General features: G+C 35.0%; 1 protein-coding gene, 1 long non-coding RNA gene and 1 other non-coding gene across 4 annotated transcripts in view; 2 read left to right on the forward strand and 1 right to left on the reverse strand.

The window, feature by feature from the left end:
* Window positions 1-24946, reverse strand: part of LOC123532461 (double zinc ribbon and ankyrin repeat-containing protein 1-like) — a 51097-nt gene that overhangs the window by 25867 nt on the left and 284 nt on the right. For both annotated transcript variants that reach the window (XM_045313929.2, XM_045313907.2), the window contains exons 2-3: window positions 18024-18154; window positions 70-220 (exon numbers count right to left, since the gene is read on the reverse strand). In XM_045313929.2, coding sequence (XP_045169864.2) covers window positions 70-220; window positions 18024-18132 — 260 coding nt within the window. In that variant the 5' untranslated portion in view covers window positions 18133-18154. The remainder of the gene's footprint in view (window positions 1-69; window positions 221-18023; window positions 18155-24946) is intronic.
* LOC123532484 (uncharacterized) lies at window positions 10929-16883 on the forward strand. The gene is made up of 3 exons (XR_006682655.2): window positions 10929-11067; window positions 13068-13338; window positions 16783-16883. It is a non-coding gene; the product is annotated as an uncharacterized LOC123532484 (long non-coding RNA).
* On the forward strand, window positions 23309-23381 carry Trnat-ggu (transfer RNA threonine (anticodon GGU)). Its single transcript has one exon. It is a non-coding gene; the product is annotated as a tRNA-Thr (tRNA).

Raw genomic sequence — 24946 nt, forward strand, 5'->3', positions numbered from 1 at the left:
AGACCTTCCACCTTTTCAGGAAAAATCATCCTTTTAGCATCTTTTACGAAACAAATATAAAATAATTACGCTGAAACTGCCACTGCTTTTAATGTCTGTTTTCCAGCCGGCAAGGTAAATGGCCCCTGGTATTCCATCGTATATTTGGTCTGACCCACTTTCGGGAAGGGATCTGGCTTTGTCCCATTGATTGTGTAGTAGATTCGAGCACCATTGCTTTCTGTGTAAATAGAATAATACACAGCAATTAAATATATGTGGCTTATCTCCACCATCTCCCAGACAACTGTAAAATCTATTAATTTCATGGGCATAAATTTTGTGGTTTCTGCAAAAATTACAAATTCTTGGAGGTCAAATTTTAAAGATCAAATAAATGGAAAATTGACTTATATGATCAAATTTTAAATTTCACAGACTTATACAACCATGAAATCCAAGAAAATTAGTTACCCTGAAATATTAGTGTTTTCACTCAATCAGTTCCCTGTATGTTCCATCAGTACATACCGTAATAATTCTATTTATAGCCCGGGCGTTTATTAGAAACACGGTCGGCTCAAAAGTTAGGGATGGGCGAATAATAGAGACAAATCACCAGCAAACATTCAAAATCTTGATGTAATATTTATTTTCGAATGTACCGGTGACTATAAGAAAGTAATGATGTGATAGTCATACAAAAATCGATAACGGCCGTACTATATCGGTACTATAACCGGCCAAGCTAAAACTCACAAGATACATGATTAAATTTAATTTATTCTGTCGTGAATATAGTATTAAGTATTTTTGTTCGTGATTCTGTCATTTTCAAGCAAATTTAAAAAACACCCTATTGTTTTAGATCAAAGTGCCTTGAATCCAGTATTGATTAAATTTCCCTTGCGGGACTCCTGTCTCGAAATGTTAGACTAGTGACGTGACGTAATTACGAAAAGCGCGCGCCTTTGCATTAGCACATGTTTACCTGGGTCAATACACATTACATGTATATATGATATGGCGGCATGTGTGCTAGTTTCAGTTAAAGCAGCCATAAAAGGTTATCATGTTCATAAAATTAATCATCCTTTCGGAACTATACTGACATGCATATTAGAACCGGAAAATGAACACAGTGATAGTGCTATTGTTCGTGCAAGGAGCGGGCATTGAAATACTGTGTTCATATAAAATATACGGAATTAAAGACAAGAAAAGTGATGTACGTTCTTACATCAGAAGGGAAATAAGAAAACTCGCTGTTTAACTGATAAAAGGTAGGATTATTTTCTAAGATTCACAGGATGGGCGCTTATTAGATAACATCGTATTTTTGATTTTTTTCTTAAAAAAGGCCGTTTTTTTTTACAAAAAGTCGGGACTGGGCGTTTATTAGAGCATGGGCTATAAATAGAATTATTACGGTATTAGAATTTTCCAATATGCTTTGGTATTTTTTTCTGCATCATTCAAAAACACAATTGATTAATCACTCTCAGACAATACGAATTTATCCTTTCTTTAAACTATGTCCGAAAAAGGTAAAAGACATTTAACATAAGAACAGTTGTTTGTAAAACACACATGCAGAGGCAAGTTTGTACATGTACATGTATGTAATTTTATCATCTACTGACCACAGGCAATCTTCCTGTCAAGGTCAATTTTTTATTTTTTTGTTGAGTTTAACGTCACACTGACACTATCATACGTCATATGGCCACTTTCCAGCTTTGATGGTGGAGGACAACACCAGGTGCCCCTCTATGCATTATTTCATTATGGTAGGGCACCTGGGTAGAACAATTGACCTTCCGTAAGCCAGCTGGATGGCTTCCTCAGATGAAGAATTAAATGCCCAGAGTGAGACTCGAACACAAATCATTGAGGGGCAAGTGATTCAAGGTCAGTAACCTTCGCCATTTGGCTAAGGAGGTCCCCTTGTCAAGTTTGAACACTGTGAAACCAAGCATCTGTAGTTACTGATCAGTATCAAAGGCCTGACAATGAGCAAAGCAATACCCCCTCTTCTTGTAAGAAAGGAATAAAAAATGTCTGTTTAGTTTTGTCCTTATGTTCTGACAATGTTTTGACACACTGAATAGCATTTTACTTTTATTGAAACAGCTTGATTTAATGTTTGTTTTGTAATGAGCAAACAGCTGCTTTTCAGCTTAAATTACTGCTTAAATAACAAGCTCTGGCAAGATTATTTGGAGAAGAATTATACAGACACTGAATGACTGAAATACTTTTTTCCGGTGTTCATGCAAGTGTAAACTCTAAATACTGAAAATATTAAATATAGCCCTGAAAGGGCATGTGTCAAAGGCATGAACACCAGACAAAAAATATCTTTACAATTCACACTGATTATTCAGTTTTTAAGCAACAAACATGCATGACCATCAGACAGGAAATGATCTACCCACTGGCACTAGACCAGGAAGTAAATGCCAGTATACATGTTATACATGTTATACTCTACCTCTATGGATACAAGGAGAACTATGGAACCCAATGGGAAAATATACTAGTACTTGCCCATTTTATTCATTTCTCACCTAAAACATGCAGTTCTTTTCAATGTTACTAGTTAACAGTGGTGACAATAAATAAGCTAACAATTTTCTTAGTGAGTGAATGTTGAGGTTGATGCCTGGGACACTTTATTATATTATAATGCAAGTTTAGATGATTAATTTATAATATTAATTCATCAAAAGGTAAAAAAAAAGTGTCATATAAATATTTGAAGAAAAAAAAAAGTAATTCGTTTCTGAATAAATTTAAATTAAGAACGACATAAACAGAACAAAGAAAACAATTAAGATAATATGAATTTATGCGAAATTATAAAAAAAACCCAGATATAGTCAATCAACAAGGCTCGTCAGACTTGCTGTTGTAAGAAACATTTACATCTTCCAAGCTTAGAGATCAGTTAATTCATATAACAAAAATTTAAACATTCCCTTCTATTTAATGCATCTTTAAACAAGAGCACCGCCTTGCGGGTGCTGACGCTCATCTGATTTTTTTTGTGTAATAGAAATATTGTCCTACCCATGATTTTCTAAGTCTAAAAAGGGCCATCATTCTTGCAAAAAGCAGGATAGAGTTATGTTTCTTGATGTACAGTGTCCACTTATGATGGTGAAAAACTGTTGCAAGTTTTAAAGCAATAGCTTTGATAGTTTATGAGAAAAGTTGACTTAAACATAATACTCAACCAAGAAAATGATTTTCTAAGTCCAAAAGGGGCAATAATTATTGCAAAAATCAGGATGGAGTTACGCTGCTTGCTGTACAGGGTCAGCTTATGATGGTGAACAAGTGTTGCAAGTTTCAAAGCAATAGCTTTGATAGTTTAAGAGAAAAAGTTGACCTAAACATAAAACTTAACCAAGAAATCTGATATTTTCTAAGTCCAAAAGGGGCCCTAAATCTTGCAAAAGCAGGATGGAGTTATGTTTCTTGCAGTACAGGGTCAACTTATGATGGTGAACAAGTGTTGCAAGTTTTAAAGCAATAGCTTTGATAGTTTAGGATAAAAGCTGACCTAAACATAAAACTTAACCAAGAAAACTGATTTTCTAAGTCCAAAAGGGGCAATAAATCTTGCAAAAAGCAAGATGGAGTTATGTTTCTTGCTGTACAGGGTCAGCTTATGATGGTGAACAAGTATTCCAAGTTTCAAAGCAATAGCTTTGACAGTTTGGGAGAAAAGTTGACCTAAACATAAAACTTAACCAAGAAATCTGATATTTTCTAAGTACAAAAGGGGCCATAAATCTTGCAAAAAGCAAGATGGAGTTATGTTTCTTGCTATACAGGGTCAGCTTATGATGGTGAACAAGTATTCCAAGTTTCAAAGCAATAGCTTTGATAGTTTAGGAGAAAAGCTGACCTAAACATAAAACTTAACCAGGCAACGCCGACGCAGACGCCGACGCCGACGCCGACAACCGCTCAAGTGATGACAATAACTCATCATTTTTTTTCAAAAAATCAGATGAGCTAAAAATTATTTTTTCTAAGACATCAGAAACATTTATTTTGTAAATGATACATGTGCAGGCTTTCCAGAAACACCAATAATAAGTGATATAATTCAGTAATTGTTGCAATAATAAATTTCAATTTCAGTTGACGACTATTATGCTCAACAGAAGTGAATCTGCTTTCACTTCATGTCCTGTCCTTTGCAACAGGATTACTCACTGACAAAGAACATACTGAAAAGCTGTTTCCACTTTAATCAGTAACTGTTATTGTTCTTGAATCTTAAAATTTAATTTTCTGAGACATCTGATGAAAATGCATTTTCCGCAAGTAATCTCAAAGACAATGAGTCCAATCATTTCTTTTGTTTCCCTTTCACATGTTGCAAATACATATTTCTATTTCCTTTGACAAGAAAACAGAACAACACCTTAGATAACAAGCTGGGAAACAAAGATACCTTTGTGCCAACTCCTCTTCTAAAGACTGTAAATTTGATTTTCAAATGCCACACATGTTATAGAACTTATGATTTGGCATAATAACATTCTACCTATGTGAACGCCTTGAACATTAGTCAGCACACTTGATAAAGAGGTACAAAAGGGGCTACAATTTTGTTTAAAAGCAAATTAGTTTACAAACAAGAGGGCCATGAAGACCCTGCATTGCTCACCTGACTTAATTTTACTTCTTCGAACTTCCAAAAAACAACCTTTCTGACAGTTTCATAAATATAAGGTAAACAAATAGCTGCTTTCAATAAACGCTTGATGCCCCTGGTGGCATCCTTGTCGATACAAAGCAACCCAAGTCCAAAACGGGGTCAAGTTCAAGGTCAAGGTCAAACTGAGGTCATGTCCGAAGATGAGGAATGGTCACAGGTTACATCTGCATTAGTATCAGGTCATTCTAGTTAGGGGTATTGATGCTAGACGAAACAGTCCCATTTGGTTAACCTTGTACGGACGGACGCACAGGACAATCACTATATGCCTCCCGCATCAGTAAATGCCAGGGGCATAAAAATGTGGTCTCTGGAGTGTTAACAAAATTTATTTGACAATGTATTTGAATATATCATGCACTTTTTTTAGTACTTTTTTTCTTTCCTCAAAGGGGTGTGTATTATACACCAAAGCAGACAGCTTCATACATTTTTCCCCAGTTTGGTAACATGTAATTATCGCCAAAAATCGGACAACTTTTGTCATTTTTATCAGCTATCTGGTGTTTATGTTATTTGCACCTTCTGCTGAAGAGTGCTTTCAGCTGGGTCTAAAAGCAGGTATGGTACCGAACCTATGGTGATATACGGTAAATTTAGTTAGTTTAAATTTACATATTTTCTTACTTGATTTAAAATTTAATTAAAGCCCTGCTCCGCGGCTGTGTGTATGCAACCAATGATTACAATAGGTAACAGTTAACAGCCACGTGCCACGCTTTAGCATGCAAAACCACAGGTATTTCATACAGAATTTTATATAAAATCGACTCTTATTTTGACAGGCTTCTCTGTTCATAGTCAGGATTTTCATGCTTTTCAGTGACAATTTAAGGTTAAAAGGTAGGACGGGAGCAGGGCTTTAATCATTTAAGCAGCCATGTGTTCACGACGTCGGCCAATTGTCATACATATCCAAAAGTGATGGATAGTAGAATTATTCAAACCATGTGAAATGCAAAATTTTGCAGCTCTGGTCTACATGTAAGTATCAAATCAGTAAAAGTATTTGAGCCGTGCCATGAGAAAACCAACATAGTGGGTTTGCGACCGCGCAGTCTGGTCAGGATCCACGCTGATCGCTATTAGTTTCTCTAATTCCATTAGGCTTTGAAAGCGAACAGCATGGATCCTGACCAGACTCCACTATGTTGATTTTCTCATGGCACGGCTCATTTTCTTTCAGGGCTTGTTCAAATAAAATGCAATTAAAATGGTTTGTTTGTTATTCCTTAATTCCCAGCCAATTATTACTGATCTGAATACAGTCGGCCATTATTGTGACGTTGTTAAACAAACATGCAATTTAACTTCTCCTTTGATGTGCCCATAATTATGTAATGTTTGTTCGCATGTATATTAAAAGCTTGCTGAGAGGATGGTACTGACAGTTTGAGAATGTGTCATGTTCTCATAGTACCTTTAAATACTGATGACAATTTTTAGACGTCTGTAACCAGTTAAATAAGCAGCGAGTGCAATTTTCATGCCAATTGTAAACAAAATTCTCAGACTGATTTTTGATGGGTTACTAATTATATTCCAATGTATGTGTCTTCCCATGATTTTGATACAAGAATCAGGGATGTGTAATATACATGCTAGCGTAATATTTTCGAGTGTTTATGGTAGTTTCTTACCTCAGATCACCCAGTTTCAAACTTGACCCAGATTTTGAATTAAGACAAATACGTATACTTTAACAAACATTAGAAAATGTAGTGGCTTGAATGCTAATAAGGTTTTTCTTTTATTTAACTAGAGACACAGATAACCCAGTTTCAAACTTAGCCTATTTTCGAAAATTCTAATAAAATCTGGTAGAAATGTTGGTGTCTGCAGTGTAAATACATCTTTTGCGTGATTTGACCAGTGATCTAGCTTTATACTTTATAAAGACACACATTCTTCATACAGATCAGGTAGAAAATATAGCCTCCAAAGTGATTTGGTTTTTCTATAATTTGACCTGGTGACCAAGTTAATAGCCCAGATGACCCAGTTTCTGACTTGGCCTAGATTTAACGACAAAATTTTTCAAGGGAAGTGGTGGTCTAGTGGTTAATGCCCAGGCCACTCAAACCGAAGGTCATGGGTTTGAGCTCAACTGTGGTCTAGACTATGCCTTCTCAAAAGACACCAGCACTCAGTATCCAAAGATGCAGAAAACATACAAAAACTTAACCGAAAGTGCTAGATTTTTAGAAAGGCATAATTTGGTAAAAACAAGAGGGCCAGGAAGGCCCTGTATGGCTCACCTGACCTATTGACCTAAAGATCATCAAGAAAGTTTCATTAAGATATGGTAATCAATGTGGCCTCTAAAGTGTTAACTAACTTTTCCTTTGATTTGACCTGGTGACCTACTTTTTGACCCTACATGACCCAGATTCACATTGGACTTTGAGATCATCATGAGTAACATTCTGACAAAGTTTCATGTAGTTACAGTCATAAATGTGGACTCAACAGTGTGAACAAGCTTTTCCTTTGATTTGACCTGGTGACATAGATTTTGACCCCAGATGACTCCATATCAAACTAATCCAAGATTTTATTGAGGATAACATTCTGACCAAGTTTCATTTAGGCCAAAATTGTGACCTCTAGAGTGTTAACAAGCTTTTCCTTTGATTTGACCTGGTGACCTAGTTTTTGACCCCACCAGACCCAGATTTTATCTTGACCTAAAGATCATCAAGATTAACATTCTGACTATGTTTCATGAAGATACAGTCATAAATGTGGCCACTAGATTGTTAACGAGCTTTTCCTTTGATTTTTTGACCTGGTGACCTAGTTTTTGATCCCACATGACCCAAATTTGAATTTAGTCTAAAGATCATCAAGATTAACATTCTGACCAAGTTTCATTGAGATATTGTCATAAATGTGGCCTCTAGTGTGTTAACAAGCATTTCCTTGATTTGACCTGGTGACCTAGTTTTTGACCCCAGATGACCTAATATCAAACTCGTCCAAGATATTCTTGAGGGTTACATTCTGACCAAGTTTCATTAAGGTTGGGCCAAAATTGTGACCTCTGGAGTGTTAACTGTCAAATTGTTGACGACTGAAGACAGACAATGGCGGACGATGGACACAGGGTGATCACAAAAGCTCACCTTGAGCACTTCGTGCTCAGGTGAGCTAAAAAAAACAGAGTAATGGAACCATGCACTGCTTATCAAATCATTACAGCAAAGAAGTGGTATATGTTCAATGCTTGTCAGCTCATCACATCACATCAACTTATATCTATTCAACTGACAAGGCGGTTGAATAGTCGAGCGCTGCTGTCCACCAACAGCTCATGTTTATTTGTTTATTTTTAAGAAGTTGTTTTGTTGTTTTTTATGTAACTGACATAAAATTCACTGCTTTATCAGAAATTAAAAACAAATCCTAACCCTCTCACCTTTTAAAGGAAAACATGAATAATAACAAGCAAATTCGATGAATTGGTATCCCCCCGCTGAAAGGGTTTGTGGTGAGGCATTGGCAAAACAATAGATCCGACAAAAAGTTAAGGTAAGGATGTTAGTAAGAAGCAAATAATTTCATTAGTCAAAATCAATTTAACAGAAAATGAATGTTTTTTTTTTGGGGGGGGGGGGGGGGGGGGTGGGTGAGGGTACAAAACTTTACATGTTGATTATAAATATTGATGGAAAATTAAAAAAAAAACAAGAGGGCCATGATGGCCCTATATTGCCCACCTGAGTACCATTGCTCTTAATGATAAGATCAAGTTTTGACAAAGATCACATAGGCATACAAATTTTAAAAATATCATCGGGATAAATATTTTCTTGTAACAGTCCCTTTTGACCTATGGGTCACAAACTAGTCAGGGCCAATCTCCATACCAAGTTTGAGGGTCCTAGGCTCGAATGCTGCAGTTTTGTACTAACATGACTATTCCTTACCCTGGAAGACTTAAATATTTAACATTTAAAACCACTCTCATTAGATGCTGCTGAGAGATTTTTCTTTACATAAAATAAAGGGAGGTAATTTGTCATAAATTCAGTCAAAAGTTATCTACCCTGATTGTCCGAGTCCATCTGATGGCACTAATGACATTTCAAATCAGTATCTTCATTGGTTACTGAGATACACCCATTTTAATTTGAAACAAGAAACGCGGCAATGCCACGAAACCAGGTTTTCAACACTTTTCACAAGAATAAACAAGAGTGCCAGAATGTCACAATATACGCCCGTCATAGCAAATTTCTTTACTCTAGCACCTATATTTGCAAATGAAATTTTAATTTTGTGGTTGTTTAGTAATTATTGTAATTCTTTTGTTTTTCTAAATCCACATAAAAACTCCTTACCAGGTAGAGATACCTTAAAATACACCTAAAATTTGAAAGTAACATCTATGTTGTACCACAGAAAAGTGGTCTTGGTTTTTCCCTATGGTCAATTATAAAAAAAATACAATATAAGTTATTTATAGTAACAACTAAGGAAAGTTAATTTTATAAAAAAAAAAAATATTCCCCCCCCCCCCCCCCCAAAAAAAATCCCAAAATAAATTTGTAAGTCCATTCACAAATCCTTACCAGGTAGAGGTAGGTCAAAATACACCTCAAAATTGGATGTAACATGCATGTTGTACTACAGAAAAGTGGTCTCGATTTTTCCCTACGACTAGTAATGAAAAAGTTACAATATAAGCTATTTATAGTAACAACAAAGGGAAGTAATTCTAAAGAAGGGACCTGCACATGACACTTCGTCTCATGATGGTGTACAATTGTGCCAAGTTACATCAAAATCCCTCCATGCATGAAGAAGATATGCTCCGGACAAAGTCTGTGGACCGCCCGCCCGCCAGGGGTGTTCCCATAATACGTCCCGTTTTTCAAACGGGCATATAAAAAGTATACTGAATCACAGTGCACCACTTTAAAGCACAACCCTAACCCTAACCTAACCCTATTTTTAGTAACAATGACCTTGACCTTGATCCCAGAAACCCCAAAATCAATCCCAAGCTACAACTTTATATAAGTTTTCTATACACCAAGTTTCATCATGATAGCTCATTCCTAAGTTAAGTTATTGACCGGAATCCCTTTTTCTATTTTAAGTAACAGTGACTTTGACCTTGATCCCAGAAACCCCAAAATCAATCCCAGCCTTTGTCTTGATATAAGCTACATACATACCAAGTTTTATTCAAATATCTTTACCGAAACAAAAGTTATTGACCGGAAACCCCTTTTTCTATTTTAAGTAACAGTGACCTTGACCCCAGAAACCCCAAAATCAATCCCAGCCTTTATCTTGATATAAGCTACATACATACCAAGTTTTATTCAAATATCTTTACCGAAACAAAAGTATATTGACCGGAAACACCAGTTTGACGCCACCGTCCGCCCGCCCGCCCAACGACATACCCCAATCTAACGACATACCCCAATCTAATAACTCAGGTTTTCATTTGACATAAAATCAGTCCATAGCTACCTACCCTGATTTCCTCAGTCCAACTAAAGACAATAATGAAATTTCAAATGATAGAACATAAATATTAACCGAGATAAATCCATTTTTATTAAAATCAGGGAGGGTAATCATGCACTGGTATATGTATGTAGAAGAGTACAAGCCTATACATTAATATATTAGTAAAGTATTTAATACTTTCTGAGATATGATCGACACAAACTTTTATGCCTTTTTATACAGTCAAGGTCTGGCTGAGTGATATCTGTAACAAAACCCCAGGTGCACAACTTCACATGCTCAATAGTAATTCTGTAATGTTTCATAATCCTGGGTCAAACACTTTTTGAGATACATGCATATTTTTGACTCAGTTAAGGGCCATAACTCTGGTCTAGCTTTGTAAGATCCAAATTAAAACCCCTGGTGCACAACTTCCCATAGTGTTGTAAGAAGGCACTATAGAGTTATGGGAACCTGTGCAATGTAAGTCACTTTATCACAGTAAATAAGTGTGTGAAGTTTCAATCCATCCCCACGTGTGGTTACTGAGATACCAGCTTACATACAAAATCTTATCAAGATTGCTGATATTGACGATGTTGAGTCCACTAGTTTTACTTGTTCTTTGAGCTAGAAAGTATACAGTCAATAGGCTTTCTTTCAGAACTTTCCTGTAACTCTGAGATGTTGAACATCACAGTAGATTTAGTTTACATATTTGTTATTTTTACATGTGTATATTCGTGTATAAATAAGCAATCTCTGCATCAATATTTCATTCGTCAACTCGAATTCTGTAGACATGACTTCTACAATAATTCTGCTTTGCTTTCTTGCTGGAATGGTTGCTGCTCAGGAAGTTGGGGAACCTATACCACTTAGTAAGTTACTGTTTATACCTTATTATTTCTTTTTTATGTTACAAATTGATGTAAAATGTCGAACTTTATGCGTTTATGGTCTTATACGCGACAAATGCTCATTTATTGCCCTACACGTAAATTTAAATACCCAGACTTCTATGCAACTGACTTTGTGTAAATTTTATTTCCATCTGCATGCAATTCATCATAAGGTTTGCATGAAAAAAAATTGCTTTGTATAATTACACTTTTATAAATGCATGATGTACTGCAATTGTGTCATGTTTACAAATTCTTCCACAAAATTATAACAACGCTAGGGTAAGGTTGTAAATCAAGTGTCACTAAGTCTTGATTCGATAAAACACAACACACTGGTGGGGAATTATTTGTGATCTAATTGTAAAATCTGACACTATTTGTTTTAATAACAAAATATAACACTTTCCAACAGTTATAAAGTAACAACTTATTCTATATAATTTTATCCAACTTGTAAGAATATTATTTTTAAAGAGAATATATCCAGGTGTAATTCACAAAGGTCAATCACTAAGTCCAGTTTTTTTACAAAGTTGCTTGGACTTCTTTTATCCTTTTAGAAATATGTCATATTTTCAGTGACAGCCTTCAGTCACTTTTAGTTTCTTACAAAAGTAGATGAACAAACAAAAGAAGTATGAAAATTTACAAATGGTAAAATCATAAGATGTAGGATTATCACATACAGACAAAAGGTGCTAAAAGCCATAATAATATATGAGCCGTGCCATGAGAAAATCAACATAGTATGTTTGCGACCAGCATAGATCCGGACCAGACTGCACATCCGCGCAGTCTTGTCAGGATCCATGCTGTTCGCTAACAGTTTCTCCAATGCCAATAGGCTTTAAAGGCGAACAGCAAGGATCCTGACCAGAATGTGTGGATGTGCAGGCTTTTCCTGATCCATGCTGGTCACAAACCCACTATGCTGGTTTTCTCATGGCACGGCTCATATAAACTCTGAAAGCAATTCTTTTTACATACTCGACAAATATTTAAGTAACAAATGACACATTTTGAGAAGGAAATAATGATTAATGGTAATTGCTAATAAGGATGTTTTTTCAGAGAGTTAAATTAATGTTTATTTAATAAATTAAGGTAAAAATATAGGACTTAAACAACAATATCAGAAAAACACAAAAGTTCAAAATTTACAGCATAATAAAATGATAATAAAATCTGTGAAAAAATGGTTAAACAAACCCTCATTCTGACTCTAAAATGATAATTTCATTACATATTTTCAGTGAATTATTGAAAAAGAACAATGAAATATATCTTTTTTCATGATTTCTTTTAAAATAGAACAGTGAAATGTATTTCATAATTTCAGTTACTTATACTTAGACTCTCTGTTAAAAATAAATCAAAATATTCTCTAAACTACAGTAAAAACAACAAAAGACAGAAATAAGAATAATGACTTATTATTTTGCAGTATATTCACATATAATATCAATATTTTCACTGATACAGACCTAAAAATGTAACTGAGAAAACATAAAATAAGATAAAAAGAAAATTTATTTGTTTTACATTTGTAAGATCATCTTCGAGGAACACCAGACCTGATGCCCAAAAACCTTGCATCTGGTGTTCACTTTTTGAAAGATATTTCAATCTTATACTGAAACAATCAAATACATTTAAAAATTAAAAGTGTTTTTGTGTATCTAAAAATACCATAATATTCAAAACCAATTTAAGCCATTGTAAGCTTTCCTATAAGGCTGAAGGAAACCATTATAGTATTAAATTTATACGGATTTTTTTTAAAAAAAACTTTTAAAATAGTACTATTATCTATAAATCTTCAGTCACCCTGCAATTGATATAAATATATATAAACATAATTTATTTATTTATTTATTTGGGTTTTACGGTGCACCAACACAAACATTATTATATACATTTATATACAAGTACAGGTAGATCTAAATAGTAAGTAGTTTGAAATTCTTTCTCAACAGGGCCAAATAGAGATTGTTACATCAAAGATGCAGCTTTTATGTATCAAGGAAATGTCAGCGAGTCAAGTAAAAATGCAATCTGTCTCTTTTGGTCGGATTATAAAGATACTGTAGACGATAACTTTCCTGATGACAACCAAATGTCTGCTGAAAATTTCTGCAGAGAGCCAACTGCAAAACGTGACATGCCATGGTGTTATGTTAAAGAAGAAGAATGGGAATACTGTGCTGTAAAACAATGCCCGGAAACTGAAACTGTCTTAGACTAAAGGTATCCTTACTATCTGTGAAGGCAGTAAATGTGACTGCCAATAAGTGCTCGGCCAAGTTCGATAACTAGCCAAATCGGCCTAGGCACTTTGGAATTATGGCCCTTGAATTACCAAAAACACTCAAGATTTCTTGCGCAGTTTTGCCCCTAAACTGACGCCTATACTACTAGTAGTGTAGGCGTCCTTTTGGTGTCAAGAAAGCGTATGCACATGTGGATTAAGTAAACAATATATAAAGACTGACTTAATATTTAGATGATTAAGCAGTTGTGGGAGACATGCGCTTTTCTCAAAGCATCTCTAGTTTTTTCTTGCTTACATCATCATTAATTATAAGCCTAATTGTAGTAGTAGGAATTCTGTTCGATTAAACACTAATTAACAGTTTGGACTAGGCATAAATTGTCATTTTGTTGAAGTTTGGTGAAGATTGGATGAGAAATGTTCAACTTAGAGTGCAGACAAGCTTTGTGACAGACAGACACACAGACAGACAGACTGGAGTAAATAAATATGTCTCCACTGTGTGGTGGGAGACATAACAATTTATTACATAAACTACATCTTCATTAAATACACTTTACGCAAGGCTCATAAAATATTCCCTTTCATAATCTTATATTGTTTCTAACAAACAAATTTTTACTTTTTCTCGAATGATTCCCATTGAACAAATAACACAGTACACCCTTGAAAAGCACTGCTACATGGTTGCATTTTGTAAAACTGCGGCAAATTATTGTGAAAAAAGATCCAAGTCAAACTAATGCATGAATTTTAACAACTTTTGCAAAAATACTGTTGGTATTCACGTATGGCATAATTTTTAGGTCTCTTGGTAAACAGGCAAGTGTATACACCAAGGTATCAGTTGTTTACAGTTACTGCAGACATTGTAAAAATGCCACAAATTAAGAGCCATAACTGAAGTGAAATTCACTGAACTGTAACATTCTAATGATATACACAACTAGACTTGGCAATGGTCACTCCTGTGAAGTTTGGTGGAATTCCAACCAGTGGTAGCAGACATCATAGACATTAAACCAGAACATGTCATTGATACGTACAACTACATTTCACACACATTGGTCACTCATGCAGTTTGGTGAAATTCAACCAAATGGAACACAGCATATAGTGTAAACATTGTAAAATATACAGATCAAGGGCCATAACTCTGCCAAAACCACCAAACCAGGACATGCCAATGTTATTCATAACTAAGCTTGTCACTGGTAAGTGCTAAAAGGTTTGATGGGAAACTGCCCAACAGTGTAATAAAATATGTCAAAACATCAAAACCCTTGACAAATAAAGGGCCATAACTCCAATGAAATTCACTGAACCAAAAATATGTCCAAATTATATGCATAACAAAGCTTGGCAATGACCATTTCATGAAGTTTCATGTAGTTCTTCCAAGTGATGACAGGGCAGTCGAAGAGGTAAACTATGACTCATCAAGGGCATTTACTCCACTGAAAATTGTTGAACATGTTGATAATAAACATAGTTAGAACTGAAATTGTGATTCGCCCCAAAAATGTAACAGAAGTGGCCAAAACATCATAAAATTTGAAGAATGAAGGGGCCATAACTCCACTGAACTGCACCATGCCAATGATTATGCACAACCAGAAAATCCATCCAGTTATGTTGGAGGTGTTGCATGGACAAACTTTGTGACAGACACACACACAGAGGCAAAACTAAATCAATTTGTCTCCTCAATTTAACTTGTCTGGTTGCAAATATTGTATATAAACAGAAACTGAAGATAGACTTTCCTTGTATGCATCAATGGAAATTCAGGGCACTAGACAACTTTTGGGGACAGGTACCCATACCCTCAGGAAGGGGAATTTTTCGTCGTTTTAAGACAAAAAGGGGAATTTTTAGCCATGTGTATGTTGTGACTTTCACACTTATTAATACCACTCTTTTCTATCATTTAGCTATATTTTCTGACAAATACCAACAAATAATTATGCAAATATTGTTCTTCTATATTTATTTCTTCTTAAACTTCCATTTATCAAAACTTTTGACATGATGTTTAACTCATGGTGACTGTTACATCCAACCTTATATTTCAATTTTTCTACTCTTTGAAGTAAAATGGCCAATGGCCTTCTCAAGCTGAGTGTCATTTATCATTTATTTTAGTTCTTAATAAAATTTCATTTAAAGGTCCAATACTAAGGAAAGTGAACATTTTAATTTCTTTTAAAAAGCACAGAAACTATTTCATTTTATTGGAAAATGAAAGTTGGTATGTAGAAATTCGAAATAAATCGCATTATATGTACAATTATTTTTCTATGAAGTATGAAGAAAGTTAAAAAGACCTGGGGGGTCATTCTGTCGATTCATTGAAATTTCAACATAATACACATACATTTGTTTGAGTTCCAAAGACCTTCTGTAAATTTTGACCTGCCAATCTTCATTATTTAGTGTCTTGCAGAAGTCTATGCACTGGCTATGAAAAAAATTGCCAACTCAATTTCCCTTAGTAATGGACCTTTAAAATAAAGTTATTTATGGTTAAATAATTTATAAACTGTCTTAAGTATTATTCTTTACCACTGATCTGTGAACTTCAACTTGCCAAACTGAAGACAAACCATTTAGTTCAGTAGGTTAAAGTAACTACAAACAATTTGAAAGGTCTAACATGAGAATATAAACACCTGAAATAAAAAGTAGAACAGGACTCAGGCTCGCGTGACACAGCTTTGCGTTTATCAGTTTATCAGAAATTATCATGACTGCTTGAACTGGGCACGACTTCCGTAGATTCTTTAGAATCTTGCGAGGTTGTAGTGCTTGTTGTAGGATAGGATGGGTTTTCTAATGCTTCTAGACTTTTCTGTTTAAATAAAATGTCGATTTTCTTACAACTTTCTGAGGTTTTTGATGTGATTTTTCTTCTGTAGTGTTTCTGATGATGCAACATTTTTATTTGGCAAAGGCGATATCCGAAAATTCCGAATGTATCCGTACCCGCTTTGTTACGAGAGAATTTATTGGACAATCTATTAAGGGGAGAAGACTCGTGAATGTTTATATTGGTTTCGTACTCAAAAAGGTTCGCCAACGAGTAATTACGTACATTTTCGGGAGTTTCCTTTCAAATTTTTTTAGGTGTTTTCGAGGGGAATTTTTTTCTGAGAAAGGGGAAAAAAAACATATTTTGAGAGGGGAATGGGGCCGATATTTGGCCCCAAAAACGGCCAAACGAGTGCCCTGAAATTACTCTATTCAAATTTTTTCCTTTTTTTTCATGTAGCTCAAAATAACTGAAAAAGCCTGCATAAGAAAAAGTTCCTCAACTCTATGATATTTCAAAATATTATGTTAGTTTGTATCATATCATATCATACCCAACAGAACACTACTGTTTCATGTGTTTTAAAGATGTTATTTCTTTATTTCAGCTTTTTGCAAAACAAGAAAGAATGATGCAGTAAACAAAGAAATGTAGTGTTGAAATTATTGTTGTAATATATTTCAACAAAATAAATCATCAAAAATGAAATTTGTTATGGATTTTTTCTACCAGATGATAGTCTTTCACCTTGGCCTAGCCGTTCATTACTTTTTCAGTCTGTTGAGTTGTATAGTATACAAGTCACTATATTTATAACCATTTTCTGTACAATTAACACCAAATTGTAATGCAGAATACATGTATGTATGTTTTACTTAGCACATCATTTCTTGAGGTGTCATTATGCATATATTAATATACACATACTGAATGGCTTGCCCACTGGCACCAGACTCAGAAAGAAAAATCCACTGTACATGTTTTACCCTACCCATAGGCCAAAAAAGGGTTATTACGCATAATAAGCAAACACGACATCCTGATGACCTGGGCATGTCCACATGATGACTTGTAACATACCAAAACCATTCTAAAAATATGCCGAAACAAGTTTTTCCACACTTTAAGGCATATATCTTGTGTAAACAAATTCTTTTACGAATATTATTTGAATACTGACCAAAGCGTTTGGAACTTCATTTTCATTACAGAACTGTAATTTACCTAACAGAACCAGTAATTTGGAATTGGGACCGGGGCCTTTACAATTGGGAAAAATGCGTCGTAAAATGCCTAAATTGGGAATTGTTAAAAGTCATATTTTTTATTAAAATGTCACATTTAAGAAAAAATTGTCAAAATTTATCATTATGTATTAAGTAAGCAAACTGTCTTGTGTTTTCAAATGTTTAAGGTTTCAGTCTTGTTTGAAAAAGTTGAACAAAAAGACAATAAATTTAACTTTGGGAATTTTAGCTTTGAAACTGGGAAAAAAACATACTATTTGCCATTGGGATTGGGGCCCAATTTCGGCCCCAAATTGGCCAGAAAAAAACACAGAACTGTAGATATATGGAACTTTTTGTTCTTGCAAAATGGACATTCTTTAGTATAAAAAAAATGTTTGGGTGTTAGTTAAATGGAAATGACACTCCCTTTCTTCAACAACTATACCAAATCAATGAAGCTACTGCCACCTGTTAAAACTTCCTGCTTCAGTCCATCTCTTGTTGTTGTTGTTGAATAGCTTTTTGTACGATCTCTACTTAACAGTATGGGCTAATACAATGTTGCCATGTCAAAAAATTGTTTTCAGTTTATTATAATGACAAAATAGACACAACATACCTGTGCTCAATTCAATCTTTGTGTTAGAATCTATTGAGGATTTTGGTTTCCCAGGTATTGGCGGCCTTAGGGGAACAATGGTAGGCACAGCAATGGAACCAGCCGTCATCTTGATGGACTAAGGTTCAAACCTGTAAAAGCAAATTGATAAAACATTTATAACGCAATTATTGGTAAAAACTTCTACTTTGATAAAGATCATTTCATTGTCAAGGCAGAGTGATTACTGTATGCCTCCCTTTAACATAAATATTGGAAAGAAAAGATCTGCATCTAAAGGCAGGTACTTTGCATTTTGATGACATACTTAACATTGGTTTAACTTAATTGAACCTAATACAGTATAGGAAATTCAGTAGTTAAGGCTTTACATTCACAATATTTGTGTTCTGGCAGTGCCCTAGCCACCTCCTTGTGTTATGCACTTTTCTTGTTATTACGAGCCCCTTAAATGGTATTTTAGCTTTTGCCAATAATCAGTGTTAGTTGCTAAAGATTTGTTTGCTGTATTATAATACTCCAACAATTAAACTTAATAAATCCCAAAAAAGAAAAAGAATTGTTGAACAAAGCCTACTACCTATACCCCTCAATTTTAGAATTCATCCTTGATTTCCAGGAGTTTGAACTTCTATGGGACGTTCCAAGGTGTCCATTCATATCTTTTTGTGATTTATTTATGTTGGGCTCCAATGTAACAGACTGAAAATATTTTTCCTGACCAGGAATCGAACCTGGGACCTCTCACACCTAAGGCAGACACTACAATGTCGCTATAAAAGCTAGCTCAATAGCAAGGAAGTAAAGGTGCACCCTACTACCGTACTACAATTGATTTTTTCAAGGAAAGCAATCATCTGTCAAAACACAGACACTTCTCTTGACTTTCATCAAGGCCATTTTTTATGAAAAAGTGTTAACAATTTCACATGTTACATGCAATTTGTTTTTAAACTGGACACCTGGATAACCTCGGACTCAGACTGACTGTTTTGAAAGTGAATTAGGTATTATGAACGAGTTTGAATGAACTTCATGTGCCTATTGTTCTATGGCATAATTGATTTTGAAAACTTAATTCATGTGACATACCTGAAAGAGACTTAAAGTGATGACACAAATGATAATCCTACCTCACATTTACATATATATACACCTGTATGACACAGGTTAAAAGGAAATGAAGTAACTGTAAAGTTATATAGTTTATATATTATGTGTGATAATACAAATAAAATTATATCAAAATTTCAGCTTAAATAATGGATCTGAATTTAATTTTATTGGACTTAAAACATTTTCTGGTGTTACACAATTTGCATGTATCTGACAACCTCTTTGCATTGAGATAAGTTCTTTTAAATACACAATAATCCAGTTATAACTGGGGATTAAATATTTATCAATGGACTCTCTGCAAGAGTGGCTACATGGAAATTAGATAGGAAGTTCATGAAAATCTTAAATAACATACCTCAAATCAAGACTTAAGTATTATACTCGGTGTTATATTAGATGTAAGCAACCTGCATTATTTTTTTAATCGTTTTTCATAATTTAAAATTCTAGGTACTATCTCTATACATTGATGTTATATTGGGAACGAGAAATGCCTATAAAATGTGTTTTCACAAAATGGCCCTATTTTGCAGGTGTATATTCATGAGCGTAAGATACAAACTCTTGAAATGCAAATTCTCAAATATTTTTTTTGTAAAGAGCATTAAATTGTCAAATACAGCACCCTCTTCCAATACAATCTCAGTTTCAGACTCCCTGTCAGAAACATTCAGAGTCTGGGTCACCAGTTGATCTGGAAAGTGTACTGACTCCTCTTCACTAAATACAGGAGGAGTACTAATTGCTTAACTAGCTGAAGAGGGAGTACTGGATGCAGAGGGATAACTAATTGTGGAAGTGCCTGAAACAAAGGGCTTATTTCTTACAATACTAAACTCTGCACAAGACTGTTCTCAGTATCTGATAAGCAGTGATATTTGCTACCCATTTGTCCATTTGTCTTTTTCATAATTAACAAAATAAGTATTCTTTACTTCGCCATTCACTTTGTTTTGACTTCTGGATAACTTACCACATCCCAACAGCAATGCATGAAGAACACGATGACAAGATCCTTAAAATTGATTTACGAGATACATGGACGTGGCCATGACACCGGTGTTGCGTGAAATCGACAAAATGTATATATTTTTTAAAAAGGAAACACACATAAATAGTGGACAAGGATTGAAATAGATACAATATTTGTCTAGAACAGCTGGTGGGGGTATCAGTATTATTATACCTCACTTTTGTCTACATGCAATGATAAAATCCCATTACCCGAGAAAGAGATATTTTGACTAGCAAAAACATTTTCAACCTTTTTGACCTGTGACCAAGTGAAAGTGACTGTCAGGTCTTTGTGACCCAGCTGATATTTTGAATGTCATATAAGGGCAAATAACTGCTCCAATTTTTTAGCAAAATCATTAAATAATTGCCTCCCTTGTATACATATAGTAGTTATGTCACTATTCAATGTTATATTTTGTTTACCTTGTTGAACTTGTTCAAGATGAAAGAATTAAAAACATTTTTCAAACTTTTTTATGTACTTAAATTTGTTCGGTATAATGAAATAAATATCATATGGCAGCGTGTGTGACATTGATATTGTCAACCCTCGAAATAGAATGTCATCACCCGAGGCGAAACATTCTGCACTCGGGTTGACAATATCAATGTCACACACGCTGCCATATGAAATATACTGTCAGATGCACACGCTTAAGAACTGTTTCCTGTGTAAACAAACAGACTGGCATGGAAAATCACTCACAGGCTGGGCTCTCAGCTTACAAATATCACTTGCCAAGGCTGATTTACAGTCAAGGCTGAAGTATTTTCAGTCTGTTGCACATTATCCAAAGAACACTGCATAACTGGTGAATATTACAGCTACAGGTATATTAATACAGACTGATGACAGGATCAACGTTGGAAGTCAACAATGAGATGCTGAAAACCGACGTTGTTTCAACGTTGAAATAAGGTTGAAATCAAGGCGTTGTTTCAACGTTGAAAAATTGTTGATATCTGACCGATGAAATATAAACTATGGTCTGGCTGATTTTTTTTAGTTTGAAACAAAAAATAAATCAAATGGCATCTACAAACAAGAGCACCGCCTTGCGGGTGCTGACGCTCATCTGATTTTTTTTGTATAATAGAAATATTGTTCTACCCATGATTTTCTAAGTCTAAAAAGGGCCATCATTCTTGCAAAAAGCAGGATAGAGTTATGTTTCTTGATGTACAGTGTCCACTTATGATTGTGAAAAACTGTTGCAAGTTTTAAAGCAATAGCTTTGATAGTTTATGAGAAAAGTTGCCTTAAACATAATACTCAACCAAGAAAATGATTTTCTAAGTCCAAAAGGGGCAATAATTATTGCAAAAAGGAGGATGGAGTTATGTTGCTTGCTGTACAGGGTCAGCTTATGATGGTGAACAAGTGTTGCAAGTTTCAAAGCAATAGCTTTGATAGTTTAAGAGAAAAAGTTGACCTAAACATAAAACTTAACCAAGAAATCTGATATTTTCTAAGTCCAAAAGGGGCCATAAATCTTGCAAAAAGCAGGATGGAGTTATGTTTCTTGATGTACAGGGTCTGCTTATGATGGTGAACAAGTATTCCAAGTTTCAAAGCAATAGCTTTGATAGTTTAGGAGAAAAGTTGACCTAAACATAAAACTTAACCAAGAAATCTGATATTTTCTAAGTACAAAAGGGGCCATAAATCTTGCAAAAAGCAAGATGGAGTTATGTTTCTTGCTATACAGGGTCAGCTTATGATGGTGAACAAGTCTTCCAAGTTTCAAAGCAATAGCTTTGATAGTTTAGGAGAAAAGCTGACCTAAACATAAAACTTAACCAGGCAACGCCGACGCCGACAACCGCTCAAGTGATGACAATAACTCATCATTTTTTTTCAAAAAATCAGATGAGCTAAAAACTATATATGTGTAAGAAATCTACATTAATTTACCCCGAAAAAATGTATGTGTATCAGTTGATGCTGCACAGGATGTTTGTGCATGCTCGGGTCATCTGCGCATGCTCAAAACAAATCCGCCATTTAGGATCAAGTCGAATTGTCAAGGAACAAAGGAAATATATTTACATACTGTTTATGTTTGTTTACTTGTGTACTTTATATAATTTGTATGAAATAAGGCAAAGTGAACTTGAAAATGTCAGATTTTACATTTGTTACAACGAAACTTGTACAACTGCCAGTTAGAACAGGAATAAGAGTGGAAAATATTGGAGCCATATTTCAAATTTGAAACAACGTCAGGATTTCAACTACATTTCAAAGTTAAAATAAACTATATTTCAACGTTGTTGTGCCTGCTGAGAGGTTTCTAGTCTCAATTTTTCGACTACAAGGCAGACCGATTTCAGGGTTCGAATTCAGCCAGATTTTCTACTTGCATTTTTTCGCAAGTGGTATTTTTTTTAACTTGCTAAATGAAAAAACAACTTGCATTTTCCGCGACTTGTCATTTTATTAGAACATTAACACAAACATCCACGTGACGAGTCCAGCCAATCGTATTTGTGCTATATAAATAGGAACTTATTATAGATTACCAAAAAAACCACCGGATGCGGTAAACGTCATCAAAATTGGCGCAGGTACTTGTCAGCAGTTGAAAAGACATGCGCACGGGGCATGTATCGAGTGTAAACTTCGTTTACGACGAAAGATGAAAGAGTGCTCCGAAGTTCGTTCTGCAAATGACAATGCGCTGCAATGACCGCGAGTTGTTAAAGAAAGAACAGTGTAAGATCGAGACGACCGTTAGAAATGCACATTATTCCGCCAAAAATTTTCACTTGCAAAAAAATGCTGGTGTCTGAAATCTCACCTCGCAGTTTGAAATTTGCACTCGCATTTCGCGAGGAGAGCTTAAATTCGAACCCTGGATTTCACAAACTGACATTTACCGTATGTCTGCCTCTACGTCTCAAGTATTGAGGACCAAAACTGTGGTGGAAATCGACGCGATTTAAACTTCATGCTTTACAGTTTATGTAATACAATTTTTCACTAGTGTGGTTATTTTTCACTAGAAAACATAGACAATGGTTTAAAAAGGCCAAAATATAAACAAAAGTTAAAAAATGGCATATTAAACCCAACCATTTAACACCTTCCATATATATATTCAAAATCTGAAATGTATAAACATGTGTAGCGGTTCTCGTATCGGGTGGCCTCGGTAGCTCAATTGGTAGAGCGTTGGCATGGTAAGCCGAAGGTCCGAGGTTCGAATCCCGGTCGAGGCTGCACATTTTTCCTGAGACTGTACATTTGGGGGCTCGTCCGGGATGCTCACCCTTGGAGCCCATGCAGGGCGAAGCAGTTTGACTGGGGTGTGCATCTGAATTCGGTTAACAGTCTGCGGCAGACATTGGCCAGGAGTGCCAATGTCTCGCATTAAGAGGGAATTAAGGTGTGTAGCGGTTCTCGTATCGGGTGGCCTCGGTAGCTCAATTGGAAGAGCGTTGGCATGGTAAGCCGAAGGTCCGAGGTTCGAATCCCGGTCGAGGCTGCACATTTTTCCTGAGACTGTTACACATGTAATCAATGAAATGCGCAGAACATATAACAGGGTTTTAAAATAAACCGATCGATACACACACAGCTTTACATGACTGAGGTAGGAATATAATGGTGTAAGCAGAAAACACACTGACATATATGGAGTTTAAAAGTGTTTTGCTTAAAAAAAACAGGGGTTTTCTCATTAGTTAGGACATATAATGCTTGTATTTGGAACAAGCTTTCCAGACATGTAATTTTTAGTGTGATAAATTGGGTTTAAATTAGTCCAAAATATTAGACGTGTTCATGCTCATTTTACCTTCAACATTCTTACATTTTATTTTCAATCTGCATTGTAACGTCTAAAAGGGCCCTAATCAGTAGAATGTAGCATTTTCTCACACGAAAAATATACGATATATGCAGGTTTAGACAGTCCAGTCTACAGTTATTTATCATATTCTAGTAATATATCGTTTAAATTTACCTTAAAAAGCCCTCATATCCAACATATGTCAATTGTGTACAGTTTTCAATACACATTCCGCCATTTTTCAAGCATATTCAGCAGGTTATAATATATTTAGAATCGACTTAGACGAAAACAATTTTCCACGTGAACTATTTGCCAATTGATCCAGAGGGAAAATATTTCGTCTAAAATTGATTCTCAAAATAAACTGTGTTTACACAACATTCGGAATAGACCGGCAATGTTGCACACCATAATATAGATACACGGCAATACATACAGTGGAAAGAAACAATTCGATATTTATATATGAAAAGTAACTTTTATTTTATAATTATTCACATGTGCAGTTGAAAAAAGGATTATTTTCGGTGTAAGTAGTGTTCTTTCACTTCGGATTGGGTTATGTTGTTCATAGTTTGAAGATTAGAGGCGACATGAAGTGTGTTCGCTTCTCACTACATGTTATACATGGCGATCCGATAAGACCTGACATAACCGATAGACGTCAAAATGTTAAAATAAGTTATGTCAGGTCTTATTGATAGGACTAGGTTTAAATATGTGAAGCCTCCAAAGTTAGCGACGCGATTTGCATCGCTGGTTAAATACACACAAAAGGAAAACTTTCCGCATTGTTTTGAATGGTAAGTGGGTTGTACGTTCAGGAGAGATATTGACCTGTGCAAAAACTATCACAATATCGCGACTTGCGTACAAATTGTACTTATTAGTTGGACTACGTTTCCAAATCAGTTTCAACTGAAATTTTCATCGCAAGTCTAAGAAGGAATATGACAATCATTTACCAGTAATACAATTTCAAAATAGACT

The sequence above is a fragment of the Mercenaria mercenaria genome, chromosome 1, assembly GCF_021730395.1.
Source record: "Mercenaria mercenaria strain notata chromosome 1, MADL_Memer_1, whole genome shotgun sequence".
Taxonomy (NCBI): Eukaryota; Metazoa; Mollusca; class Bivalvia; order Venerida; family Veneridae; genus Mercenaria; species Mercenaria mercenaria.